The 26,183-nt window shown below is 55.8% G+C and overlaps 1 protein-coding gene across 2 annotated transcripts in view; it reads right to left on the bottom strand.

Moving 5' to 3' along the window:
* NTN1 (netrin 1) overlaps positions 1 to 26,183 on the bottom strand; it is a 202,406-nt gene that overhangs the window by 47,709 nt on the left and 128,514 nt on the right. For both annotated transcript variants that reach the window (XM_065896717.1, XM_065896716.1), the window contains 3 exons: positions 19,111 to 19,299; positions 4,135 to 4,284; positions 833 to 886 (listed from right to left, as the gene is read on the bottom strand). In XM_065896717.1, coding sequence (XP_065752789.1) covers positions 833 to 886; positions 4,135 to 4,284; positions 19,111 to 19,299 — 393 coding nt within the window. The remainder of the gene's footprint in view (positions 1 to 832; positions 887 to 4,134; positions 4,285 to 19,110; positions 19,300 to 26,183) is intronic.

Here is a 26,183-nt window from a genome sequence, read left to right as displayed (position 1 = left end):
TACGTAATGTATGTGTTTCCTTATTAATGATTATAAGTCAGGACCTAGCGGCAGGTCTGGTAACTTCCGTCATTCTGAAGCGATTTAGTGAGCGTCAATACTCTTCCATGATAGCTGCACCGACTCTAACGTGATGTGGAAACGGCTGGGACTTCTGCTGGTGGCCAAATCACTGATGTCGCTGGCCTGGCTATGGTTTGTGGCCCATCTTTGCAATAAAGGAAACTCTTTTTTTTTTTTTTAGGTCGCACCACACAGCATGCAGGGTCTTAGTTCCTCGACCAGGGATCGAACCCGCACCCCCTGCGGTGGAAGTGCGGGCTCCTAACCACTGGACCACCAGGAAAGTCTTTTTTTTTTCCAGGAAACTCTTGATTTCAGTTAGAAGGAAGGGACAGTGAGGGGGTGAGTCTCTTCCTGTCCCGATTCATGCCCTCCCCCAATTCTGTTTGTGGACCCCAGTGCTCGAGAATGCCTTTCTCATCCCCACCACCCGTCTCCTTCCTCCTCTGCAACCCCGAAAGGAGTCACCCCCAGCTCAGGTGGCCCTGGACTGGAAGGCAGCTTCTTACCCTCGCTGGCTGAGCAAGAGGAATGTGGCTTTGAGGGTCCCAGGCTTGGGAGACAGGCTAGCCTTAGGCACCATTCTTGGAAGGGACATCGCAGAAAAATGCCCTGTGGCTCCATCATCCTCAATCCAGCCCAGGGGTACCACTTATACCAACCAGCACCCTGATGCTGGTTCAGGGGAGTCTGGCCCCTCTAACCCCCTTCCCCAGGCCCCACCCCACCCTACGGCAAAAGCAGGAAGGCAGCAAAGGGGGAAGCCTACCTTCGGGCTCCTCCACGCTGCTGGCTGCAGTGGTCGGCGGTGCTACGGGGATCTCTTTGTGGGGTTCAGGATGGGAGGAAGGGGAAACAGTAAGAACATGTTAGAGAAGAACAAACACAGTGTGGACTCCTCCCAGCCTTCCTGGGCCCTCCCTCCCAGCCCCACTCCTCGCCCCAGCAGAGGACGGTCAGGGAGGAAGGGAAAGCCGGCGTGAGGGCCCGGGCACCCTACCTGTTCTCTTCTGGAAGCCATCCCTCCACCTGGCAGGGACAGGAGCGAGGGGAAGGCAGGACCCTGACCCCTCTGCTGTCTGCGTGTTGTTGACTCACCTCAGCCCCTGGGGCAGGGAGAGGGGTCCCTAGGGCCCCCTGCTCATCACGATGGGGCTGCGTGGCCCGGTCTGACCTTGACTCACTGGCGGGGAAGGGGGTCCATGGCAGGGGTGGCATGTGAGGGGCTGGGAGGTGTCTTCCATGTGCAGAGAGGGGCCTGCACCCCCGGCCCAAGTTCCCCCGGGCTCACATGTCACATCTCACAAGCTAAGGCATTTTCTCGGCGGGCAGAAAAGACTGACAGTACAGAAGACCGTAGGGCCTGACAGAAGCATGTGCTTTTTTGTGACCATTCCTCTCCTACCTAGAAGGGCAACTAGTTTCTCTACAAGCTCCCACCCGGTGCTCAGAAAAGGTGAGGAACTTCAGCCAGACTCCGGGAAGACCCAGGCTTCACGTCTCCGGCTTCCTTTCTAGACGAAGCCAAACCACGAGCCGAAAGTCCCTGAGGGACAGGGGCTCACCTCCCCTGCTGAGTGACCATGTGAACAGGGGGTCACAGAGGCCTCCACGAATCCCACTGATTCTGGCCACCATCTGACTATTAGGGGTAAGACCTCCCTCGGACCCCCAGACTCTAGGTCAGCTGCGATCTGAGGCTTGGGGGGGGGGGGTCGAGATGGAATACCCGGACCTGGGGGCAAACGTGAGGGTCCCCCACAGAAGCCAGCCTCTGCACCTTCAGAAGGAACAGGCAGAAGACCCAGCCCTCGATCCGGAGTCAAATCTTGCTCTCTGGTGATTTTATCAGCGACAACAAGCCACAGGTGCCCCGTCACAGCAGCTCGTTAAGAAGCCGGGCCTCCTAGCAGGCCCTCTCTGAGCCTTCCTGAGCTACCTGGCCCAGCAGGAACATTCCAGAGAGAAATCCAGACGGCCCAGCCTAATCTTACAAGTCCAGGAATGGGGCTGGGGCCAGTGGCCATGGAGGCACCCTGGCTGCCCAAGCCCAGCTCCTTAGGCCTGGCTCTGGGACGTGAGCACAGGGCCCCGGGGCTCCCAGAGCTGTTGCAAATCAGACACAAGTGTCCGAGGCACTGTCTGGGCACCTGTAGCCTGATGCCGGCAGATGGAGACCCGGGTCCTCAGGTCCTTGGTGGCAACGCTCTCCCCAGCATCAGCCCGCCCTTTGCGAGAGGAAGGGAGACGGTACAGAGCATGTTGCAAAGTGACAGTTCCAGTCTCCCAAGGTTTCTGTCCCTAATCCTGAAACGTCAGCTCCATGTCAAGGCCTTTCCCCCTGGGGATTTGAAATGTTGGTTTCAGCCATTTCTGGGAAACCCAACAGCTCCTGACTCCCTTTAAAAGGGAGACCTCACTTGCTCCCTTCATGTTTCCGTAAGCCCAGATGGTGGTGCTAATTTCCTCCCAGCTTTCTAAAAATGTTCACCGTACAGCTTTTTGGATGGACGGAAAAGAAAGACTCTTGCAAGCTGTGAGACCCTGACAATTAGATGTCGTAAAAACTCATTTCAACCTTCTCTGCCCTGGATGGATACAAGCTCAATTTCCCGTGGCTTGAATTTACGTTATCCGCTGTTACTGGACCCCTGCCAACAAGGAAACATCTCCTGATGTAGAAACTGATCAGAAAAGCTGCTGGAACCCACACGGCTCGTCGTGTCCTGGACGTGAGGCCGCACCCGAGTCGGGCAGCTGAGGTGTTGGGGGTTTAAGGCTCCTGCCCGGTGTGAGAGCATTCCCTGCAAGATCTAGGGGCTCACTCCAAGAAGTCCAAGCAGCTGCCGGGCTGAGGGGTCCCCACCCTCCTGCTTCTGCCTCGGGTTGTTTGTTCCAAGCCCCTTGTGCCTGACCTGAGAAGCCAGTGCCCACCCAGAGCTACAGGACGCTGGAAAACCACAAGCAGGGGTCGGCCGACTTCTCCTGCCAAGGGCCAGCTCGCAGAGATTTTAGGCCCTGCAGGTCGTAGGGTCTCTGTTGCAACTATTCAATTCTGCCATTAGAGCCCCAAAGCAGCCACAGGTAGCACGGGCACAAGTGGGCATGGCTGGTCCCATAAAACTTTATTTATGGACACTGAACTTTTCCTTTCATATCATTTTCGCATGTCATAAACTAGTAATCTTTTCATTTCTGTTTCAATCATTTTAAAAAGGTTAACAAGAAACCCAAAACCCCATCGAGCCACATAAAAACAGGCAGTGGGCCAAATCCCCGAGCAGAGTGTGCTAACCCCTGCTCCAGAAAAAAAGCCTTATCCTTGGTGTCTGCCTAGTAGGCTAGGATTCACGCGTTCTTCCCCCTCCTTTCTGGGTGCGGGTCAGCCCTGCACATGGAATCAACGAGGCTGAGGCCAGGGGGCCAGCACCCAACCAGGCCTGACTTCCATCCAGGGCTAATCCAGCTCATAACACCTACGCAATCCTACCAGTTGTAAGATGTTAAAACTCTTCCGAGCCAAGGCCTCTGAGCGACCCCCCCACCTTGCTCACGCCCCGCCTCAAGTTCCAGCAACTAAGGGGCCGACAGCTGGCCTGCCAGGGCCTCTAGGACCCTCATGGAGGGCTGCCACCCTTCCGAAGGGCGCATGGGAGCCGTGCCGGCTTCTCTCAGAGGCCTTGTGGAGTCCGTCCTTTCAGTTCTGAATCTGCCAGGGGCTGGGGATCCTGGAATTCCAGCAGCAGCAGTGGCAGCCCCTGACCCAGGCCCCGGCCCAGGGTCATGGTGGAACATGGGAACAGGACGTGGGCTGAGGAGAGGGGCTTGCTTCCCCCCATCACCCCACACCCTGGGAGCAGGAGACTCTTTTCAGGACAGAGAGCCACAAATGGGCTGGCTCTGCGGAGACCCCCGCAGCCTTGGGGGTCTCACACGGGCTCCCCGAGCGCAGAGGGCCACCTCAGGGAGCACCACCCCCACTGGGTGCGGGTGACCCGTGTCCGGGAAGGTCCCCCCAGCCCCGAGCCCGCACCCGACCCCAGCCTGCAGGAGGAGGGTGCCCTGGCATACTTATGCAGGGGGCGATGGGGGAGCGGCTCTGTTGGTAGCCCTTGGCACAGCGGTTGCAGGTGATGCCGGTCACACCATCCTTGCAGGGGCACTGGCCCGTGGTCTGGTTGCAGGTTTTGCCAGCGGCGCCCACAGGGTGGCAATCGCAGGCTGTGGAGAACACACGACAGGGGGGTCAGAGGCGGGGGTGGGGGTGGGGAGTGGCCAGAGCACACCCTCCCCCCAGGGTCCTCCCCACCCAGTGGCGCCCCGGACCCCATCCCAGGGGAAGAGCAGGGCTGGGGGAGCCAAGCCCGTACACATTCCAGAAGCTGACCACCTGCCTACCTGGAAACAGGGGAATGAGAATCAGAACGGGCTGACTTGAAAGGACTGTCGGGGGGGCAAGGGTGAAGTGCGGGAGCCCTTCCGAAGCCCCGGGAGGAACAGCCCACGGGCTGAGCGTGAGTGCAGGAGTCAGAACTGGGGGTACGCCTGCCCCTCACAGGCTGCTTTGTGCCCTGTCACTCCTCTGCCCCAGCCAGCTCCTGACCCTCTGGGTGGGAAGGACAGAGTGTGGGACGTGATGGAGCCCCGGGGTTTGCCAGGTCAGGGGAGTCACCGAGCGGGTGTGACCTCCCCCGCAGGCTGCGGCCTCCACTCTGCTCTGTCCATCCACCCTGACTGGCAGCCAGGCGGAGTCTGAGACACAGGCTTCTGGATCACAAAGCCCGTCAACTGTAGCGCTAGGAAGAGTCACAGCGATCATGGAAAGACCCCGATTTAATGCGAAGACTCGAAGGTGAAGGAACACCCAGGACCTTGCAGCAAAGGAATGGCCGAGCTGGGAGGTGCCGCGAGGCCCTGATTCTTAGGCCAGCCGCTGCTGTACCCCACATCCCTCCTCCTAATTTGGACCGGGCTGAAGAGCTGGGATTGCCCACCCTATCACACTGCACCCTGAGGCTCCCTCCCTGTGTTCCAAGGACCCAATCCCAGTGATGGAATGGCCAGAGGAGTTTGAGGGAACATCCCCCCCTATTACGGACTGAATGACTGTGTCCCCGCCTGCAGGTTCATATGTTGAAGCCCTAACTCTCAATGTGATGGCATTAGGAGGTGGGCCCTTCCCTTGGGAGGTAATTAGGTTTATTTATTTATTTTATTTTAAAAAGTATTTATTTATTTTTGTTCGCTTTGGGTCTTCATCGCTGCGTGCGGGCCTTCTCTAGTTGCATTGAGCAGGGGCTACTCTTCGTGCGCGGACTTCTCACTGCAGTGGTGGTTTCTCTTGTTGCGGAGCATGGGCTCTAGGCGTGCGGGCTTTAGTAGTTGCGGCACACGGGCTCTAGAGCGCGGGCTCAGCAGCTGTGGCGCACGGGCTTAGTTGCTCCGCGGCATGTGGGATCTTCCTGGACCAGGGTTTGAACCCGCGTCCCCTGCATCGGCAGGCAGATTCTTAACCACTGCGCCATCAGGGAAGTCCCCGGTAATTAGGTTTAGATGAGGTCATGATGGGATTAGCACCCTTATGAGAAGAGGAAGGAGAAAAGTTATCTCTCTACACAGCAAGAAGGCAGTGGTCTGCAAACCAGGAAGCAACTGTCGTCAGACACTAAATCCGCAGGCACATCGATCTTGGACTTCTCTGCCTCCAAAACTGTGAGAAATACCTGGTGTTGAAGTCACCGGTCTATGGTGTCTTGCTTTGTCAGCTAGTGGAGTAAGATTGCCACCAACTCCGCGATGCTCGGGCAAGAACTGTGGGACCTGCAGACACAGGTCACCTGCCGCCCTGGACCTAGGCGGTGGACTCGGCACGGGCAGGGCAGTGGGGGCAGGATGAAGGAGGCCAAAGTTCTCCCCGGATCCCTGGGGCGCCCCTTGCCCTCCCCTCTCCCTCTCCCCAGGGAAGCCTGGGGCGGGTGGAGAGTCGTCTGCAGGAGGGCATCCTGCAGCAACTTCACTTGGTGCCAGAGTTGCTCTGTTTCTATTCCCAATGGGAAAAAAATATGCTAGGGAATAAGTGAGAGCAGAGCTCCCCAAAGAGCTAAACTAGCACCTCCCCAGCTGCACTGCTCAGCGTGAGGGCAGGAGGCCGTGGGCGAAGATGTGGCCTCTCCCAGCCGGCCTCGGGCCCAGGAGTGGCTGAGGAGGAGAGTTAGCAAGAGAAAGGAGGAGTGGGGAGGGGGCAGAAAGGAGAGGAATGTGAGGAATTGTTTGTCAAAGTTGTGTCTGGACATGTGAGAGCTTCTGGAAACTCTGGGAGCGGGGGTCCTGGCCGCGGGGTGCTCCGTGTCAGGTTAGAGGACGGCAGGGACCACAGGCCTGGGGGAGGACGTGCAACTGTCCCAGTCTTGCCCCTGTAGACAGCAGCAAATCTTTCTGTTAGAAACTTGTCTAAAATCTACGCTAATTTCAAGCTCATTTCCTATTGGTTTCTTCTTCTTCTTCTTCCCTTTTTTCACTCAGTCCTGATGCATGTTGTGAATGGTGATGTGAGGAGCGGATGGTGGGAGACGACCTCTGACCTTAGATCCATCCCTGTGATGGGAAGGGTGACGGGGCACGCACAGCGTCTCTGAGCTGGCCTGGCGACAGCAGAGGGCCACAGCACAGGACCCTGGCGTCCCAAGCCCCTGGTGCCGCGGCTGTGGGCACCAGGCAGATGTGGAGTCCCGAGGCTCCTGCCAGCTGACCTCGCTTGGCCGGTCTCGCAAGCCTGTTGGTAATCCTAAAACCCGGGCCAAAACGTCCTCCCCTCCGTGCTGACAGAGCACAGCTGCGTGCCAGTAACTTCTGGGCCTTGGACTTGGCTGGGAGATCACCAAAGGTTGCTTGGTCCCTGGAGGGTCAGAGCCAAGTCACCCGCAGGCCCACGTCGTCTTTACCGAGGCAGGAGCCAGCCTGGAGCAGAATCTGGGGGGAGCAGCGTGGATCGCCCTCACCCGAGGCCCTTCGAAGCTGGTGACTCCTTAACCCCCCAGGCTGGTGGGCTGCCGGGCACCAGCTGAGGTCAGCAGAGCTGCGGGCCACCCTGGGTGATGGCAAGGCAGAGCGTCTGCTTCATGGAGCAGGCACACCCTTAGGGCCATCCTTTGGGCGCTTCGCTGTGTGGTTTCCACATCTTTCTCCCGGGATTCCGCAAAGATGCTGACCGACTGGCCCTTCGTCTCACAGAGGCAGCAGGCTGACTGTGCTTCCTCGAAAACCACTGTTCCAGGAAGAGAAGCCAGCAGGGTCCCACAGGGTGGGGGGCCTCAGAAGGCTACTCAAGTCACCTCCAGGGCGGTGGGACCATCCCCAGGGGTGGAGCGCTCCTGCAACACTGGCCTGCCACCCGGACGCCTGGGAACACCTGAGCACATCCACTCTCCCATATGTAATGCTTCTTGCCCTCACATCAGCCTGTGAAATCAGCAAGACCCTACAGAGGAGGCCACGGACCGGGAGACAGAAAGCACCTGATCTCTGAGCACGTCACCGAGGGCCCTCACCCTCTAGACTGCCCCTCTGCGCTTCTTGTTCTGCAAGGAGAAATACACACTTCCCTGTTAAAACTAAGGCCAGGTGACATCCCTTACGTGCTGGATGCAGTCCCAACACAGAGACTTGCATTGCACTCATTCTCAATTCCAAGCTAAACGGCCCCAGAGTAAAGACTTTTCCCAAAAGCCCATGAATAAGGAAAACCTAACTTATACCCTCTGTGCAAAGAAGGGTGAGCTTCAAGGTGTGAGGAGACCTGATGGATGACAACAGCCCACAGAGGATCCTCTATAGCCTTGGACCAGGGAATCCAGCTACCGGTGTCATAGGAAGGGGGCCTGAGCTGCCCATATAGGAGGCCCCAGCCCTGGTCCTTAGGGAGAGAAAGGCAAAGGGAACCTGCCATATCCCTACAACCCCCAAACACACCCAGACACACAAACACACGTAGATTCCTACAGGCTCGCACGCACGCACACACACACAGTGCCACAGTGGGCAGGGGAGCAGATGGGGACAAGCTGAGCTGGGAGGATGCAGATGTGAGGCAAGTGGAAGTCTCTTCCTTGGCAGGAGGTCTGGTTAAGGGGACAAAGTGAGAGCCTCTCTGATTCTTCCGAGAACGAGGTCTGGGTCCGAATGTCTTTTGCCACAAGAAGCCCATTTGGTGACTCCCGTTTCCTGGGAAGTCAGCAACTCCTTTACAGAGGAGGTCAGGCCCTTCCCCGGCAGGTCACCCGTGTGCACGCAGCAGGCAGCACCTGGTCCTGGGAAACAATCTACTGGAGGGTTTTTCCATGAAGAGGAAGGTGAGACCAAGCGGAAGCCCAGGCCCCTGAGAAGGTGGCCGGATTAGGTTTCTCACGAACACGTGGGCTGGAGGGCCTCCTGGCACAGAGGAGAACACAGACTGTCCTTGCTCTGGGTCATCGGCCAGAAACGGACAGCTCAGGACACACAGATGGTTTCAGATGAGTGTCAAGAGACCCAGGTCTGACCCTGCCCTGCCCGTAATGCTGTGTGACCCTGAGCTAGTGCCTCACTCTTTCTGAGCCTCGGGTGACTCATCTCTAAGGCAGGAGATCTATAACTTGCACTAAAGTTGCTTCCAACTCAACAGGCTAAGATCCAGGGCAGTGGCCTGTCCCCTGGGCCCGTCACCCCGACTGCCACAGTCCATTGCAGCGTCCTGGCCCAGGAGTCTAGGAAAATGCTCTTGCTGGCGGGCACACACCAGGCCCTGCCTCCACACCCATGGGCCACCCCACCCGACACCATGACCTGCTGCACTGGGCCAGAATCTCCTCTCTGAGATTCGGGTCGTCAGCTATGAGAAGTGTATCAGGGTTGCTGAGAGCCCCTGCAAAGCTGACCTGGAAGGCAGGCCGGTGAAGCAGTTATCAGGACCCCCGTGATGGCCAGGGTCCCTCTCAGCTCTGATCCCTGGTTGCTGGTCCCGAGCAGCTGCCTTTCCTGCTCTCTCTGACACTCTCTGTCCTGGATCCCTGAAGGCCCACAGCTCCCATAAGGAGGAGAGGCATGCCTGGGGCTGGCCCCTCTCCACTGCAGCTCAAGCCCTGGCTCTGGAAACCCATTCTGGGTTCCTATCAGGACATCTACCTGCTTTTCCTGAGGACCCGGCTCCAGGGGCCCTCAAATGGCAGTGATCCCAGGACACATGCATGTGGAGGAGAGGGGAGTGGGCCTGGCACCCAGACCCTCTGGAGCAGCTCCAGACAGGAGGGGGAGAGAAAACCACCACAGCACCGAACCTCACCTCAGATGTCTTCACTGCCACCACCCAGGCCTCCAGCCAGTTGTGAGCTCGTTTTATGAACTGAATGATGTCCCCCCCCCAGAATTCAAATGTTGGAGTCCTAACCCCAGTTCCCTCAGGATGTGACTGTACTCAGACAGGCTCTTTAAAGGGGTGATTAAGGTAAAATTCAGTCACTGGAGTGGGCCTCAATCCAGCATGACTGGTGTCCTCGCAAGAAGAGATGAGAACACAGACACACCCAGAGGGAAGGCCACATGAGGACACAGGGAGAAGACGGCCGTCTTCAAGCCAAGGAGAGGCCTCAGGATGAAACAGGCCTGCGGCCACCTTGGTCTTGTGCTTCCAACCTCCAGAGCAGTGAGAAATAAATGTCTGCTGTTTGAGCTCCAGGCCTGTGGTACATTGCTCTGGACCCCTGAGCACACTCACAGCTTGTTTGCAGCCTCAGGAGAGCGTCTTCTTCCCGAGGGGCTCGGCCCAGGCGCGTCCCGGGCCTCAGGAGAAGGCAGACTGTCCTGCCACTCGACCAACCAGCCTGGGGGCCCTGTCACGCCTCGGCTCCCCTGTGGAAGTCGCTGCCTCTGCTGGGGGATGGAAGCTTTCTCCAGGTAGGCCGCGTCTCTGAGGGCCCCTGACACCCCAGCAGGCCGGCGGAGCAGATATCAGGACCTCCGTGACCTCCCTCCCAGCTCAGATCCCACAACAGTTCCTCACTGACCCATCCACCTGAGGGCCATCTGCAAAAGGGCGGCCCACGCGGGCCTCAGGCGGGGAGCGTGCTGGGTGCCCAGGCTGAGCGGGAGGCTGGCACCGGGTCAGAGGAGCGAGGCTGCACCGTGAGCTTCTCCAGGGGCCCTGCCCATGGGCGGCCTCGTCCTCGCCCGCCCCGTGCGTGCAGAGAGCCTGCCATTCCCGTCCTTTAAGAAGAAAGTGCCGAACGCCAGGTGCTGGATGCAGCCCTTCCCAGCCAGGGTCTGACGGAAATGCCCCTTCCAGTGCCCACAAGGCCTCGGGGCTGCAGAGGAGAGCGTCAGGGAGAGAAACCGCCCGGCCCTGAATCGGGGACACTGCCATCAGTGAGCATCGTTAGAGACGGTCAGGGGGTCCCTGGGACTCCAAGGTCTGCAGCCTACAGGCTCGAGGTCGTCCTCTGCCCGTGGCACTGGGTTAGGGTGAAACACCCTTCTCTGCTTGGAGTGACACTTGTCTGTGTACCTGGACACCATCCACAAAGAAAGCGGGGGCGGGCGGGGCCCTGTTACGTGGACCAGGCTGAGCTCCTGCTGCTGTGGGGGGAGGCGGGGGGGGGGGGAGAGGTGGGGGGAGGGGAAGGGAGAGCAGCGTGCTCTGTGCCGGTGAGGGTTTGTGCGTGAAGACAGAAAGGGCCAGAATCTTCAGAGAAAATCAAGTCCAGATCCAAAGGCTTCCCATGTCTCTTGCATGTGTGCTGGGCCTCTTTGGGGAAGCCTGGTGGGACCCCCCAGAGGTGGCGCTTGGGGGAAGGACACATGTCAGGCACTAAGGGGTGTTCTCCGCTCCCCAGTAGGGTAAAGAGGATGGACCCCGAGAAGAGCAACGTGGAGGCTGGCCGAGATGGCTGGGGACTCCCGAAGGGAAGGGACTCGGGTAAGGTGCAGACAGTGGGTGGGGCTCGGAGAGGCGGGCTGGGGGCGGGGCAGGGAGAAGGAGTGAATGCTGACCCCAGGGGGACTGGTCCCTTTGTGAGCTCAGAGCCATGAGGAATGGGAGACAGGGGACCAGGAGGTCCAAAGTCAGCATCACAGGGCCCTACGGAAGCAGCTCGTCATCGCCATCATCATCATCATCATTTCATTCACACACGGTCAAGTTCGCTTTCTGTGGCGTCCAGTCCTACAGGCTTTATCACACGCACAGGGTCCTGTAGCCACTACCACACTCAGGACACAGAACAGCCCAAGTCTCCCAAGCATCCCCCGTGCCCCTCCTTTGCAGTGAGGCCCCCGTCCCCACTCCTGGCAGCCCAGGATCTATTCTCGATCCCTACAGCTTTTCAGACCATCTTATTCCGGGATGTACCCTATGTAAAATATATGGAGGTACCGCATGTTCGGTGAGGTCACACAGTAGGTAATCTTTTGAGATTGGCCTCCTTTACGCCCAACGAATTTGAGATGCGTCCATGTTGCTGTGTCAGTCAACAGCACGTTTACTTGCATTGCTGCGTCGGATTTCACGGTACGGGTGCACCACTGGCTGTCCATTCACACACTGAAGCATAGTTGGGTTGTTTCCAGTTTTTGGCAGTTGCGAATAACGCTGTTATCAACATCCATGTGCAGGTTTTGGTGTGAACACAGATTTCGTTTGTCTGGGATAAATGCCTAGGGGAGGCATTGCTGAGTATTACGGCAGGTCTATGCTTAACTTTGTAAGACACTGACAAATGTTTTCCGGAGCAGCTGTGCCATTCTGAATTCCCCAGCCGTGTGCGAGAGTTCCGGTTGCTACACACCCGCGCCAGTGCTTGGGACTGTCAGGACTTTTTATTTTCAACATTCTAATAGGCGGGTAGTGGCATCTCGCTGTGGTTTTAATCTGCATTTCCCTAATGCAGACAGATGATGGTCTGGGTATTTATTTGCCATCCCTGGATCTTTGCTAAGTAGCTGTTCAAGTATTCTGCCCCTTTCTAGCTCAGTGGTTGGTTGTCTTATCGTGGAGTTCTGAGAGTCCTCTACACAGCCTGCATTCAAGTCCTTGGTCGGATATGCGATGCACAAATGTTTTCTCCCATCTGCGGCGTGTCTCACAGCAGGAGCTTCTTACAAGGTAAGCCAGACGCATCACTCCAGTCACTTGATCCTCAGCCCCCCAGTGGCACCCACTGCTCTTGGAACGGGCCCCCTCCTCTCTGCCCTCGTCGCCTCCCTTCTGACAGAGAGCCCTCCGACCCTCACCTGCTTCCAGGCAATGGTACTGCTCCTCCCTCAGTGCCCCCCTGGCTGTTTGCTCCTCACACCCCAGGTCTCATCTCAAAGTCCATCCCATCCCCAGAGGTCCTCCCGGGATGCCCTGTAGAGCAGCTTCCCCCTCCCCTCCCCTGCCGCCAGTTACTCTCTCTCCTTCCACCTTATTTATTTCCTCCATGTACCTCACCACAGTCTGTAATCATCCTCTGCTTACTTTTTCTTCTCTATCGTCAACCTCCCTCCAGAACACAAGCTCCAGGGGTACGTGTCTGTCCTGGTCACCACCGTACCCCCAGTTCCACGTGGAGCAGGCGATCCATGAACATGGGCTGAATCAACGCACACGCTCAGAGCCAATGTGCCGCCCTCTCCGTGGGGAAGAGGCCGTTTCACGGACCCTGTGACTCTGGAGGAAAGGAGGAGGGGCACAAAGCAAAGACCTTCCCCTCACAACCGAGGTCACTCCCCACTCCTAAATTCTCCGCGCTAATGAGGGGGCGAGGATAATTTAAATCCACAGATTAATCCACAAGCTTCATCTCAGTTGTCTGGGTCCGCCTCCTCCGAGGCTCTGCTTTTCTTTCTCCCAGCAGTTGCTAACGAGGCACAAAAGAAGAAACATTTCAAGCTGCACGACCTCTCTTTCAGATCAAGGTGCAGACGGCAGGAAGTGGAAAGGGGGAGCCCCATCATCCCGAACTGGATTACGACCCTCCGGGATGTAGTTAACTATAGTCTTCCTGCACCTGATTTACAGCGGAGGCGAAAGGCACAGGTCCTACAGGTCGTTCCGTGTGTGTGTGTGTGTGTGTGTGTGTGTGTGGTCTGCATGCACAGGCTCAGGTAGGCGGGCAGGGGCTGGACAATGCAGTGGGGGAGGTGCTGGAGCACCTGATGACCAACAGTGAGGACCAGTTCGGGCCTCGCATCCACCTTTCAGCCCCAGACCCATCGGGAGCCCCTCAGATGCAGCAGGTCTTTCTTAGCAGCACCTTCAGAACCGCGTCCGGATGCACACAGCCCTTCCCCACCTTCTCCGCTCAGGGCCTCCGCCTGCTGGCTGCCGGACACCCATCCCTGCCGTTCCAGTCGTTTGCCAGTTTTGCTCCCAAAGCGTGTAAATCCTTTATCAAGGGTGTGCAACGGCGTTAGGGCAAATGCCTGGGGCCCTGCCCGGTCTGGTGGGAATCGGTCTTCAAGTGCACGTGTCCCAGGGCTGAGACTCTCAGGGGAGAGGGGCCGGCTGTCCCATGCACCACACTCACCGAAAGAACTAAGGCCACGGGGAGCCAAAGGGATGGTCTCCATCCACTCGGCGTGCACGCTGGCAATGGCAGGGGCTCTGGTTACTCTCTTTTTCTCCTCTTGTACTAATAATCATAACAGCTCACCAGTATGGCGTGCACGCCATGTGCTGGGGACCTCCTCTGCATCATCTCATTTAATCGACACCATAACCCTAAGAGGGAGGAGGGACTATTATTATCCCCATTTTCAGATGGGAAAACTGAGGCACCGAAGACTAAATACCTTGCCTTGAGGTGGAATCTGAACCCTGGTCTCAATAACTCCAAGTTCCATGCTTTTAAAAGCTCTTCATCCCTAGCCCGTGGCTGGGGTAACCTGCTGCTCTTTCAGTAGCAGAAGGTATTTCCCAAGTAAAAATGCCCCTGTTAACTGGGGGCCTGCAAACATCAGGAGGCTTTTCTGTTCGGACCGGGGACCCCGGGCATCCTCTAGGAGAGTTCATGTAAAATCAGGATGAGCGCAAGCTTCAGACACAAGGAGATTGACACCCAGGGAGGTGAAGAAACTGGCCAAGTAGGCCCAGGGGAATGAGACGGAGGGCTGGGCCTGAAAGACCCCACTTCAGAGCAGGGCACTACAAGGGCCAAGTCACAAGATGGGAGACTCTCTTCATTTGTAAAGACCTTAGGAGAAAACCACCTCCACCCGATTTCCTGGCTCTGCCAGCTTTTCCAAGTTCCCGGGTCACAAACTTCACTTACACAAGACATTGTCCTATTGGATCAGGGACCCATAATTTTTTTTTAATTTATGATTTTTTTTTTAAAAAAAGAGGATGTGTTATGTGGAATGTCAAAGCTGTATGGGGCTCAGAGACCGTAAATCTGAATATGATATCATAGATGAGGAGACCAAGGTCCAGGGAGGTCCCATGACTTGCGTGATACTCTCCGGGCTTTGAGCCTGGAGCAAATCTGGAGATCAGGATTCTGACCCCCACGTTCCCAGGGAACAAGGAAGGCTGCACCAACACAGGCCACAGCTGGAGCTGAGCCCTTCCATGAGGATTTCCTCTCCTCTGACTGTCTCTCTCGCCGTGGGTGCTGGCTTTGTGGTCCCTGCCCTCTAAGCTGGGAGCCGCTCCAGCCACTGAGAACCTTCCTGCCAAGATGACCAAGGCTTTTCCCTATACCTCCCAAGATGATACTAGGAAAAGGAAATGTGACGAGGAGCCCACACATCGAAAGGGCATCTCTGAGGCTTTTGTCCGCTGCATGGACACTAGCTTAGAGTCAGGAAGGGGTGGAGGTCCCAGGTTCCTAGCTGTGCACTGACTAAATCCTCAGACCACCAGATCTAGACATACACACATGTATACACACACACACACACACACACACACACAATGAAGCAGTAATGACTGTCCAATCCCAGCCTTCATCTGGACACTGGAGCATCAGACTGTATAACTAAGCTCCCAGCCGTACCAGCAAGATTTAAATTTTCACAATTTTAAACACACACACCCCCCCTCTGCCCAGTTTTCATCAAGAGAGCCATTAAAACATAAGGCTCTCCCCTCTAAAGAATAAATCCTAGGTCACCTGTGAATATCCCCTTTCTCAACACAAGAGCAGGTCACTCTACTCATTTTTCTCCCACCGCCCTGGTTCTCAGCCTTGGCTACACATCAGAGTGGCTGGGGAGGCCAGGGCGTGGCCCAAAATGATCGATTCCTCCCCAGCCCTTGGCAGAGCTGCTGGAAGAAACAGGGGTGGATGGGAGCGGCAAGCAAGCCCTGGCAAAGCTGGTGTGGACCATCTCAGGCTTCTGCCCACTGCTACCCGCATCTTCTGAGGACTCGGGCACCTCTTAGCAGCCTGCGATCAGCCATGGTGACCGTGGACTTGAAGGGGGCAGGTCAACGAGGAAACGAAGCAGGCCGCTCTGAGCGGGGGCGCTAGATGCGGTGGGTAATTCTTCATTCTCATCACAATTCGGTTCACGGGAGCCTCCTGGAATGTCTTTATCCATCACAGATGGTTTGGGGAGATGATAAATTAATAGCGTTTAAAGGGAGGCATGGCTGAAATGGTTAAATGGTAGCGTCTTCTTGGCCGGCTCTAAAGAGAAAGGGCCCCCAAGTCCATAAAGAAGACAAATGGTAAACAAAACCGCCTATCTTTTGACAGATTCCAGAACGAGTATCATTCACACACCCTTCCGCAGAGAAAGGGGAGAAATTCATCTCGCCTGACTTTGTATAGGACAACAGCCCACGCCATAATAAGGCCTTCCCAGTGCTGTGAAATCGCGCTGAATAGCGGAGAGGGCAGCTGCCTGCTCCCTGGGCATGTTGATTACAGCCCTTTGTGTGCACCGGCCCTGCCAGCCCCAGTCTGGTAAGCTAGGCGAGGGGAGAAAGTACCCCGCAAATTTGTTGCTATGAAACTTCCCAAATGGGGGAACGGCATAATGACGTTTGGGATGGAATACCCTTGCTCCAAGCTGTCCTTGTCTGGGTCCACCCTGCTCTCAACTGAACAAGGTCGGGAGTCAGCCAATCACCAGCAGTGTATGGGTGGCCTCAGCCCCTGCCCGGGGCTCCTCCCAGACCCTAGGAAGTCGGGTGGTGGGTGGGGGTAAAGGGGCCCCAATAGCCATTCCCAAGCACCCTAAGGTCAACGGCCAACTTGAGTCAAGAGGCACTGCTGGTTTGTCCCATTTCCCCCATGAAATGCATCTGAAACAGAGCAAAGAAGTGCAGCCTTCACCCGAGAGCTACAATGGGGCCAGGGCTGGGGGTGACTCCACATCTCCATGATTTTGGAAGCCCCTGAGAGCAAACCATGCTGGGACCAAATGCTTCCACTAAGGGAGCCATTTCCTTAAACCATCCGGCCCTGGGAAGACAAGACAGTGGACTCCTCGGGGGCGGAGTGATGGAGAGACACCTGTCTGAAGATCTCAAGGGTACACATCCCCCTGCCGGCATCTGAACTCCTACAGCTGGTTCCCACCAAGATCTCAGGGTCTTTCTTTGGTGGGGGAACTGTGGATTCAAAGTTCCCACATCCCCTAAGGGGGTGACACCAGGAAAAAAAGAGCTGAGGGGAAAGATCTGGAACTTTCAACAGATGACTCCCCTCGCCAATGAAATGGCAAGACCTTTCAGGTCACATTCTTCTTCTCACCAATCAGAGAGCAGATCTTTCAGGCATTGTATGTTCTCACCAATCACAAAGCAGGGCCCTTCAGGCAATGCTCTGCCTCACCAATCAGGAGGCAGAATCTTTGAAGCACTGTCTTTCCTCACCAATCAGTAGGCACTGAGAGTCCCACCCTTTCCTGCCACATTTCCCCAGAAGGATAAGTAAGTGTCCTTCTGAGCAGATTCCATCCTCACATTTTCTCCTCTTCCATGGGTTCTTCTCCCAGCGTTACCACCAAAGCAGTTGCTGTCCAGGGCTGGGAGAAAGGACCCAGCCACCGAGGCTGGCCAAAGCATTTGAAATGAGACAGGACCACACCCTCATCTGCCTGCATCTGTCCCTCCTGGAAACCAGCAAAGGAAGCCGGCAGCTCCACACCATTTAACTAGAGTGGCAGAGCCCTGCAGGATGACCTGCAGGTTCCCAGGACCCCGTGGCCTCCTGACGGCTGGCTCCCAGCAGTGAAGGGCCACACACGGCTCTCATCCCTCCCCACGGCAACAGAGGAAAGGGAGAGCAGGCAGATGGCAAGGTGACCAAGGCCCTGCTCCTTCCTGACTCTCCAGGGGACATGCCTTTCCTGCTCTGACAGAAGAAACTGGTATGGCAGGAAGTGACCACTGCCTTTCCAGACACAGCCCAGACCTTCTCATCTGCGGGCACAGGGCTGCCCACCCGACTGGCCCCTGTTGATTAAATTTTCTTGGCCAAATCCCCACGAAATCTTTGTGCAACCAGTTGTTTACAAGACCCTGACTTCAATTTCTTCAGTAGAAGAGAGACAACAAACAACTTGGGCACAAGGCGTTGGCTACCTTCCAACTACGTTCTCTGAAAACCCAAAGCCCTCCTTCCATGGTGCCCCTGCCTTCCTGCCACCGTAGACGTTTCTTGGATTCCCTTTGCCCAGGTCACTTTCTCAGTCCCTGCTCGAAGTCTCCTGGGGGATTCTCACCTGATCAGTTGTTCTTTAATGTGGAAACAGCCCAGCTACCTTTACGCTTAAATTTCTCTCGGCAACCACCAGAGGCAGCCTTAAGCCCACGGATCTGGAAGGAGAGCTTGCTTGTGTGTTGGAAGCCATCCTATTCATCTCTGCTCATTTGGAATCCAAGGGATTTCTCTAGGAGGAGACAGACTGGGAACCTGTTTTTTGGAGACCAGCGCCCTGCACAAGCAGGGCCGGCTCGTGGGCCCCACACTCAGAAGGGCACGCGCTTGGTTGAAACTCTGCTTGCCATTTTGAAATTCTTAGCAATTCCTGAACAAGAAGCCCCATATTTTCATTTTGCACCGGGGCCCACGAATTATGTAATCGGTCCTGCACACAAGTGCCCGACATCTGGTGGATTTCCTGTTAAGAGGACGGTACTTTGGCTTCATCCAAGGCTAAGCAGTGGCCATAGGAGGGTTTCTCTGCTGCAGGTCATGTTCTGGGCATAAGTCTCCCATGGCTTGTGTCTCTCTGGTGTCAGGGTCTTTACAGACCCATGTGAGGACCCCAGCCATGCTGGCTGCTGGCCCAAGAGCCCTAGAAGATAAATGTGTTCTCAGAAAGCCATGCTCACAGGAAGCCGTGGCGCTAGGCCTCACGGACCCGGAGAGTCCTGGTTCCTGGAATTCCCAAAAGCAAATGGGGGTGGGGGGAGAGCACTTCTCCCCTCCCCCAATGTCAGTAAATTCCCTGGCATTTTTATCAATTCCTCTGGGTCATCTGACCGTCGCTTCATTTTTGTTAGTGGGAGAAAACAAACAGCAAAAAGTTAAAACATTACTGCTTGCTTCAGTGAACAAAAAATAGAGTCCCCCATCTCCCTTTAATTTTTTGTCCTGAGAAGTGAAACTATTTGCAGGTGGATTAAATGTTCCTTCTGAGCCCCGCCCCCCCCAGCCCCCCAGTTGCCGACATCACAGTGAAGGTGCGCATCTGTGTGAGTGTTGGGGGCTGGAGGCGGGGGGAGCGGTGCGCACACGTCCAAAGAAATGCATCTGCTTGGTTTTGGTGAAAGAGAGTCCTTTGTGCCCGACCGTAAGCCCGTTGAACATGACCCCCCGCCCTGTGGTATGCGGCACACCTGTGCCGACGGAGGGGGCGGGGCGGGGCCCGGGAGCCCTGCACCCTCGCGGGGACCCCACCTCCTTTCTTCTCCCGGAGCCGTTTCTCCACTGCCCCTTTGTTCCGACTTACACCTCCAGATACCTGGGAGGCGTGCGTGCGTGCGTGAGATGATCTCAGCGTGGGGACTAGAAAAAAGAAACACGGGAGGAGAAGGGTTGGGGGGGGGAGGGAGGGGCGGCCCAGGCCCGCCCCGCCTACCTTTGCAGGCCTTGCGGTGGGTGATGGGCTTGCCCAGGTCGCGGTAGTAGCCCTCCTTGCAGTAGTGGCAGTGGCGGCCGGCCGTGTTGTGGCGACAGTTGAGGCAGACGCCTCCGCTCTTGCGCCCCGACAGCTTGTAAAGCTCCATGTTGAAGCGGCAGCGCCGGGCGTGAAGGTTGCAGTTACAGGCTACGGGAGACAGGGACGCGGGTCAGGAGCGGAGTCAGGAGGGGTGCCGGAGACCCCGTCCCCCCAGCTGCCCCTCCTCCAATGCCGACCCTGAGACAGCCTTTCTTCCGGGAGCTTTTTCCTTGGCTCCCCTGTTTGCATTCATCAGCGGGTATTGACCACCTGGCAGTACCTGAACCGTCGCCAGCCGGCTGCTTCCCTCTCCAGTGGAGAGGGTTCATTTCCTTCAAAGGATCCCCACTCCCCCCGGCCCACACACCCATCACACGAGTCAGAGCTGGGGGATGCGGCTGGCATCCTCCTTGTGCCCAAATCCTGCTTGCTGTGGGCTGAACTGTGTCTCCCCCCAACCCATTCATGTGCTGAAGCCCGAACCCCAGAACCTTGGAACGGGGCTGTATTGGGAGACATCTTGGTAGAGGACCTATCTTGGAAATGGGGTCTTTAAGGAGATGATTACATTAAAATAAGGACATAAGGGCTTCCCTGGTGGCGCAGTGGTTGGGAGTCCGCCTGCCGATGCAGGGGACGCCGGTTCGTGCCCCGGTCCGGGAAGATCCCACATGCCGCGGAGCGGCTGGGCCCGTGAGCCATGGCCGCTGAGCCTGTGCGTCCGGAGCCTGTGCTCCGTAACAGGAGAGGCCGCAACAGTGAGAGGCCCGTGTACCGCAAAACAAACAAACAAACAAAGGACATAAGGGTGGGCCCCGGTGCCATCTGACTGGCGTCCTCTTTTTATAAAAGAGAGCTGGCAGGGGTGCAAGTCAAGGAGAGAGGCCTCAGGAGAAACCAACCCCACACTTTGCTCTTGACTCCAGCCTCCGAATTATGAGAAATAAACGTGTGTTGGTTAAGCACCCCGGAGGCTGCCAACTTATCACCGCAGCCGGAGCAGACACTTGCACTGCTTCTGAGCAGCGCCTCTACCCACGCACGCTCCCCACTTCCCTGAGCTCCAGCCACTGGGCTGGACTCCCCTTTTCCCACGCCTCCTCCTGCCACTGAGGGCTCAGGGCCCCGCTGCACCGTCTCCCCTCCCACCATCAACTTGCATGACTTCCCACGGCGTGGTGGCCCACGCTCCTGGCTGCTGGGTCCTCTGGACAGGCCCTTAGCATCCTCCCCCCGGCCCTCCTCCTGACTAATCCTGCTTCCCTCTGCCTGTTCCCCACATGCTCCTCTGGACTCAGCACCCTTTTCCCTCTACTCTGACGCTGTCCCCAGTCTGCCTCGCCCACCCCTCACGGCAGTGCCCACCTCTGTGCTCCTGTCTCCCAAATCCACATTGCCGGCTTCTGCTTTGGGGACTCTATGTGGACCCTAAGGTGCCTTCCCCAGACCCATTCACTGCTCTCCATCCATCAGGCCTTGGCCCCTCTGTCACCTGAGCTGAGCCCTCCAAGCTCCTGACGCCGTAAGCGGAGCAGGAGTTCTCAGCACGTATCTGAAGATGTCCAGCACCTGTCTAAAATCTTTCAGTGGCTCCCCACTGAATAAAATCTAAATCATTTAACACGGCCTCCCGGGCTCTGAATAAACGGGTCCTGCTTCTCCCCCCGCCCCTCTGCCGTCGTTCTGATCACTCCCCTTTCTCCTCTTATGCTTCAAGCTGTATCAAACTTTGTCAGTTTCTGGAGCATGCCATGCGTGAGGACCCCTCACCTGTCCGCTCTGTGGCTTTGCATATGCCGTTCCTTGCCCTCCTTGGACCCTCTGCTCTCAAGCCCCTTCCTCATCTGCCTGCATCCTTCTCAACCTCCGTGTCTTGGTTTCAATGTCACGTCCAGGCCCATCTTCGCCTCCGGCCAGCCTAGCTTGCACTCAGGGGGGTCTGAGCTCCCTAGGGATCCAACACAGCCCCTACACAGCCCTCTTCATATCACCCTGTGACACTGTTCCCTGCTTCTCCTTTAGGCTTCTGACTCCAGGATGCCTCCAGCTTAAATCTGGCCTAATCTCGCTCACTCTACAACACGATTTGCCCTTGCTTTTGTGCTAAGCTTGTTTTAAATCGCATTTTATGTAATTGTTAAAGAAACACACGCTTAATACCAGACACTTGAAAAACAAAAGCAGAAAAGTAAAAAAAAAAAAACAAAAAATCTCCACACTCAAATCTCCACCAACTGCTGTTAATACTGGGTCTCTCCTTGCAGACTTTAATTAACATTTGCTCAGCTGCGGAGCCATTTGATTCTTTCCTACACACGTGGATCATACTTGTACCTTTCGCTTCCAAGCCAATCTTCTCATAATGATGAACAATTTTTTTATGTCAGATAATGTCCTTCATAGTTTTGAAAGTCCTCCACTGTATGTATACACAAAATGGGCTCCTTGGAATCACAAGCTGATGCAGTTAAAAGCACGGTCTTCCCAGGTTGGGTAGTTATTTCCAGTTTTTCCCTATTACAAACAACACAGTGGTAACCACCTTTGAACATGCACATCTGTACTCTGCTCTGATGACTGTCGTACGGTAAGTTTCTCAGGGCAGAATCGCCAGGTTAAATTTTGGTGTTCTCAACTCGGGATCTCAATTGCCCTCAAGAAACGCTATCCTAGTTTACTCTCCCACCAGCAGGATATGAGAGTTCCTATTTCTCCACACCCTAGAAGAGAATAACAATATGCGTTTGGTATCAGCATTCTTTTTTTTTTTTTTTAGCCTTTGCCCATTCACCTGGAAAACACACACACACAATTTTAATTTGCGTGGCATGTCTTTGATTACCAGTGAGACTGGACATTTCTCCGTGTGTTTGTTTTTCTATTTATATTTCTTTTTGTGTGTGTATGCATTGCCTGTTCATGCCATTTGCCCAAATTGCAAAAAAGGTGGGTTCTTTTCTTACGATGTCTAGTGCTCTTATAGACGATGGATTAAAAACCATTTGTCTTGTTTATATCCGAGCTGCAAATATTTCTACCCGTTTCTTATTCACATATTACTTTTGTGAATTTTTCTCTCTGTTATGATAAGCTTCTTTAAATATTCTTCCTAGAATCACCCTCCAAATCACACACAGTTTACAAGCAGAGATGGATGAGGGCTCCGGAGGAGATGCTGTGTGTGATACAAGAGAAAAGATCTCAGCTGATGCCTGAAGTCTGGAAGAAGCATCCAGGAGCCAAATTAAGCCAGAGAATGACCCCCAAGAGCCTTACAAGTATCCCCTCATCACCTCCAGCCCTAGGGGCTGAGTTCAGTCAGGTGCAAAGAAAGTTCAGCTACGCCCTGCCCACCAGCACGGGGAAAGATGCAAGTTCACTGTCACTGTGGAATCACTCAGCCAGACTAGGGTGAGAGGGGGCTGCTCAGAGGGATTAAGCGACCTAGGACCACCGAGCCAGTAAACAGGGGTCCGGGACAAGAACCCAGGTCTCCTGGCTCCTGGCCCACTGCCCCAGAGGAAAGGACCCACATCAGTGGAAGGAACAGCTGGCCCTAGACTACAGCTTAGAATCTGGATCTCTCCTACTAGGACCGAAGTCGCAGGGATCTGGAAGAATCACCGGGGCGTCACTTCCTCAGGCCTTTCGGGTACAGGAAAGGCCTCAGTAGCTGCATCTTCTGACCCTTCTCGGAGGCAGATGCTAAGCCTACATCCACATCTGTAAAGTCAGTCCAGCTGTTCCCCATTCCCTCCTCGGAGCTCAGCACCCCCCCTCCCCCACCCCAGGGGGAACCTCTGGTTGGTATCTCTCCTCCATATGCACCTTACACCAGCAAAAGCTCTTCCCAAACAACTGGTCACACAAAAGAAAGCTCAGAGGCCGAACATCAAAAGACAGGGCTGCCCCCGCCCCCGCCCTGTCCCCCTCTTCTTGGAGCTGTCAGGGGACATCAGTGGCAATAGCCCACGCTCAGCCTTCTGCAAAGTATTTTACGGCTTGTTTTCTTTTCTCTTTGTTTTATTTTCTCTGCACAAATGGAAAAATGCATCAGGCAAAGCAGCTCACATCTGGATCCCCTGGCTCCACACAGGGTGTCGCCCAGCTCCCAGCCTGTCCCCTGCCCCTTCCTTGGAAAGACACCTTAATCCCTCACGCCTTCCTGTTTATCTCCTGCCTCTCTTGGAGGCAAAAATATTGGGTATTAGTTTCATTATCAGATTTCAAGGCGGGAAGGAAAGGGCAGCTTTGTGAGAACGAAGAGGTCAACCCGGGAGAGAAGGGAGGGCAGAGGGCAGCACAGCTTATAAGGAGCCCCTCGAGGTGCTGCGTCCTGTCCAGGGGTCTCCCAGCGACCCAGAGGGAGCTGATCTGGCCTGGCCCCCAAGCTCTGTGCCCTCCCCTTCAGCTGTCACGTGGGGATCACCAAGGACACATCACGTGTGGCTGCATTGCAGACCCAGGGGCAAAACGTGGGTCAGGAGAGAAGGAAGCGAGCGCCCCATCCCCCCAACCAGAAACCTGGCAGGGAAAGGGGCCCAGGAGACTTTCCTCTCCCCTCAAAAGATCCTTTAAGTCTTCTTTTAACATATGCCTGTCACCACCATTCCTTGAGAGTCTACGAACTTCTCCCACCTACCTGGACTGTCCAACCCCCTCACTACCCCCAGGGAGTTCAAGCAACACACATGCAGGCGCTCCGGCTTCATGCCAGGTCCTGTGCCACAGGCCGTGACGGAGACGGGGACTCCCAGTCTCACAGAGGGGAGGGAGGGGCACTGTCAGAAGCAGCTCTTAGATGAAACGGGACAGATGCTCCCCTCAGCCGTGTCGGTTCCTGGAGGACAGGGACAGTGTCTGCCCTTATATCCTCCAGGCCAGAGCAGACCTCGATATATTTTCATTATACAAATGAGAGAGTGCAAAAATAAGAAAGCAGGAGAGAAGATGGATGGATGGATGGATGGATGGACAGGTGGATGGGGGAGTGGGTGGCTGAGTAGATGGATAAATGGATGATGGATGGGTGGGAGGATAGACGGATGATGGGTAGATGAATGGGTGAGTGCATGGGTGGATGGGTGGACGGATGAACGGGTGGGTGGGTGGACAGATTAGGTAGGTAGATAGGTAGAAACGTAGGACAGATGGAGGATTGTGTGGTCTGCCAGGATGACACCCTCCACCAACGCACAGTCTCGAGGCATCTGTGACTTTTTTTTTTTTTTTGCTTTGAACTACTTTAAACTTGTCCTGCTGCTTTAACTCATTGATTTAGCTCCTGTCTGCTCAAGCGGACTGCAGGAGGAGAAGCCATGTTAGTAAGATGCCCTGGACTCCTCCTGGGACCCTGTACACGATGGGGACTGAATCCGCATCCACTGGTTTGATGAGTTTACCAGACACAGATGCTGGCCCTCTCCTGAAAGGCCTGATGAGCTAACCCCAAATCCCGCCAGGGCTCTCCCAGGCCCAGAAAGAATCAGCAGGCGTTGCTAAGCCGGATCCTGGCCCTGTCTCTCAGCAACTCGGGTCCTGACTCCCCTAAACTTCATGTGGCTCAGGGGCTCTTCTGGAACAGGACGGGCCTTGGGCAATGGGCCCCCTCAGAGCTCTGGGCTTGGTGCAGGGTCCTGCCCACCCTCCCCGAACACAGGAACGATCCTAACATTCTCCTCTGCCTTCTAGGCCACTTCTTTCAAGAAGGTCGCCCAGGTTAGTTCTGCCGCCCAGCAGGGAACTTTGGACTTCTATATCTGCAGCCGAACCGCCCCACATAACTGGCCCACGTTTGCTCCATCTGCAGGCCTGGGGGCTTTGTAGGCAAGAAACCAGCCCCCAGCCCTGGGCTGCCCGAGTGCCCGGGTAAGCGCAGCTCTCAGACCTACCGTGATCAGCGATGCATTGCCACAAGTCCAGGCCACCGGGGCGGGTGGGGACACGACGGGAGCTTACAGGGTGGGGGACAGGGGCCGCTTCTCTCACCAATTCCTTTGCTAATTCGGTCTGTGGCTGCCGGGTGAGGACCACAAGACCTCCTCAACCACACACAGGATGTTCAGAACATTCTGGGTGAGGGATTAGAGCAGCGGCTCTCAACCACAGGCAGGTCCGTCCCCCAGCAGACATCTGACAGCAGACATCTCTACAGACATCTTTGGTTACCACAACTGCCAAAGGAGGCGCTACCAGCATCTCAGCGACAGAGACCAGGGATGCTGCCGAGCATCCTACCAGGCACAGAACAGCCCATACGAGTTACCCTGCCCCAAATGTTAATAGTGCCACGTTGGAGAAAGCCTGGGTTAGAGAGATCATGAATCCCCTCCGCAGAGTAGGCAAAGCTTTACACCCTTGGCTGCCTCTGAGAGCAAACTCAGCAGCTTCAAATGCTGCCCAGGGAGCGACAGACATTTGTTTCTTCAACAAACACCAGTTGAAGCCTTTAAAAGGGCCAGATTCTGGGAACTCCCTGGCGGCCCAGTGGTTAAGACTCTGCGCTTTCATTGCCGAGGAGGCGGGTTCAATCCCTGGTCGGGGAACTAAGGACCCCCAAGCCGTGCGGGGCGGCCAAAAAAAATAAATAAAAATAAATGAAAGGACCAGATTCTGGTGTGTGCTTGCAGGGTATGATATGGCGGCAGACAAGACAGACGCTTGCCCTCAGGGTGCTTCTGCCTCAGAAGGGAGATGGACAGCCGTCTGGTAACCACACAGTAGACCTGAAATTTCCAACTGTGCCCAGAGCTGTAGGGACTGACGGTTGGAAGGCCGTTCTGCTGGGACCAGGTGGACAAGGTAGGGCCTGAGAAGAGAACCAGAGCACAGACCAGAGCACAGAACCAGGCCTTGCTCCAACTGCAGCATGCAGACGGGACCCCTAGGAAACCTGTTCCAATGCAGATTCTAATTCAGAAGGGCTAGGGCGGGGCCTGGGAGTCTGCATTTCTAACAGGCATCCAGGCGCTGCCACTGGTGGTCCACAGGCC

This window comes from Phocoena phocoena, chromosome 19 (assembly GCF_963924675.1).
Source record: "Phocoena phocoena chromosome 19, mPhoPho1.1, whole genome shotgun sequence".
NCBI lineage: Eukaryota > Metazoa > Chordata > Mammalia > Artiodactyla > Phocoenidae > Phocoena > Phocoena phocoena.
Note: the sequence above shows the minus strand (reverse complement) of the source record. Positions and strands in the feature narration are given on the sequence as shown.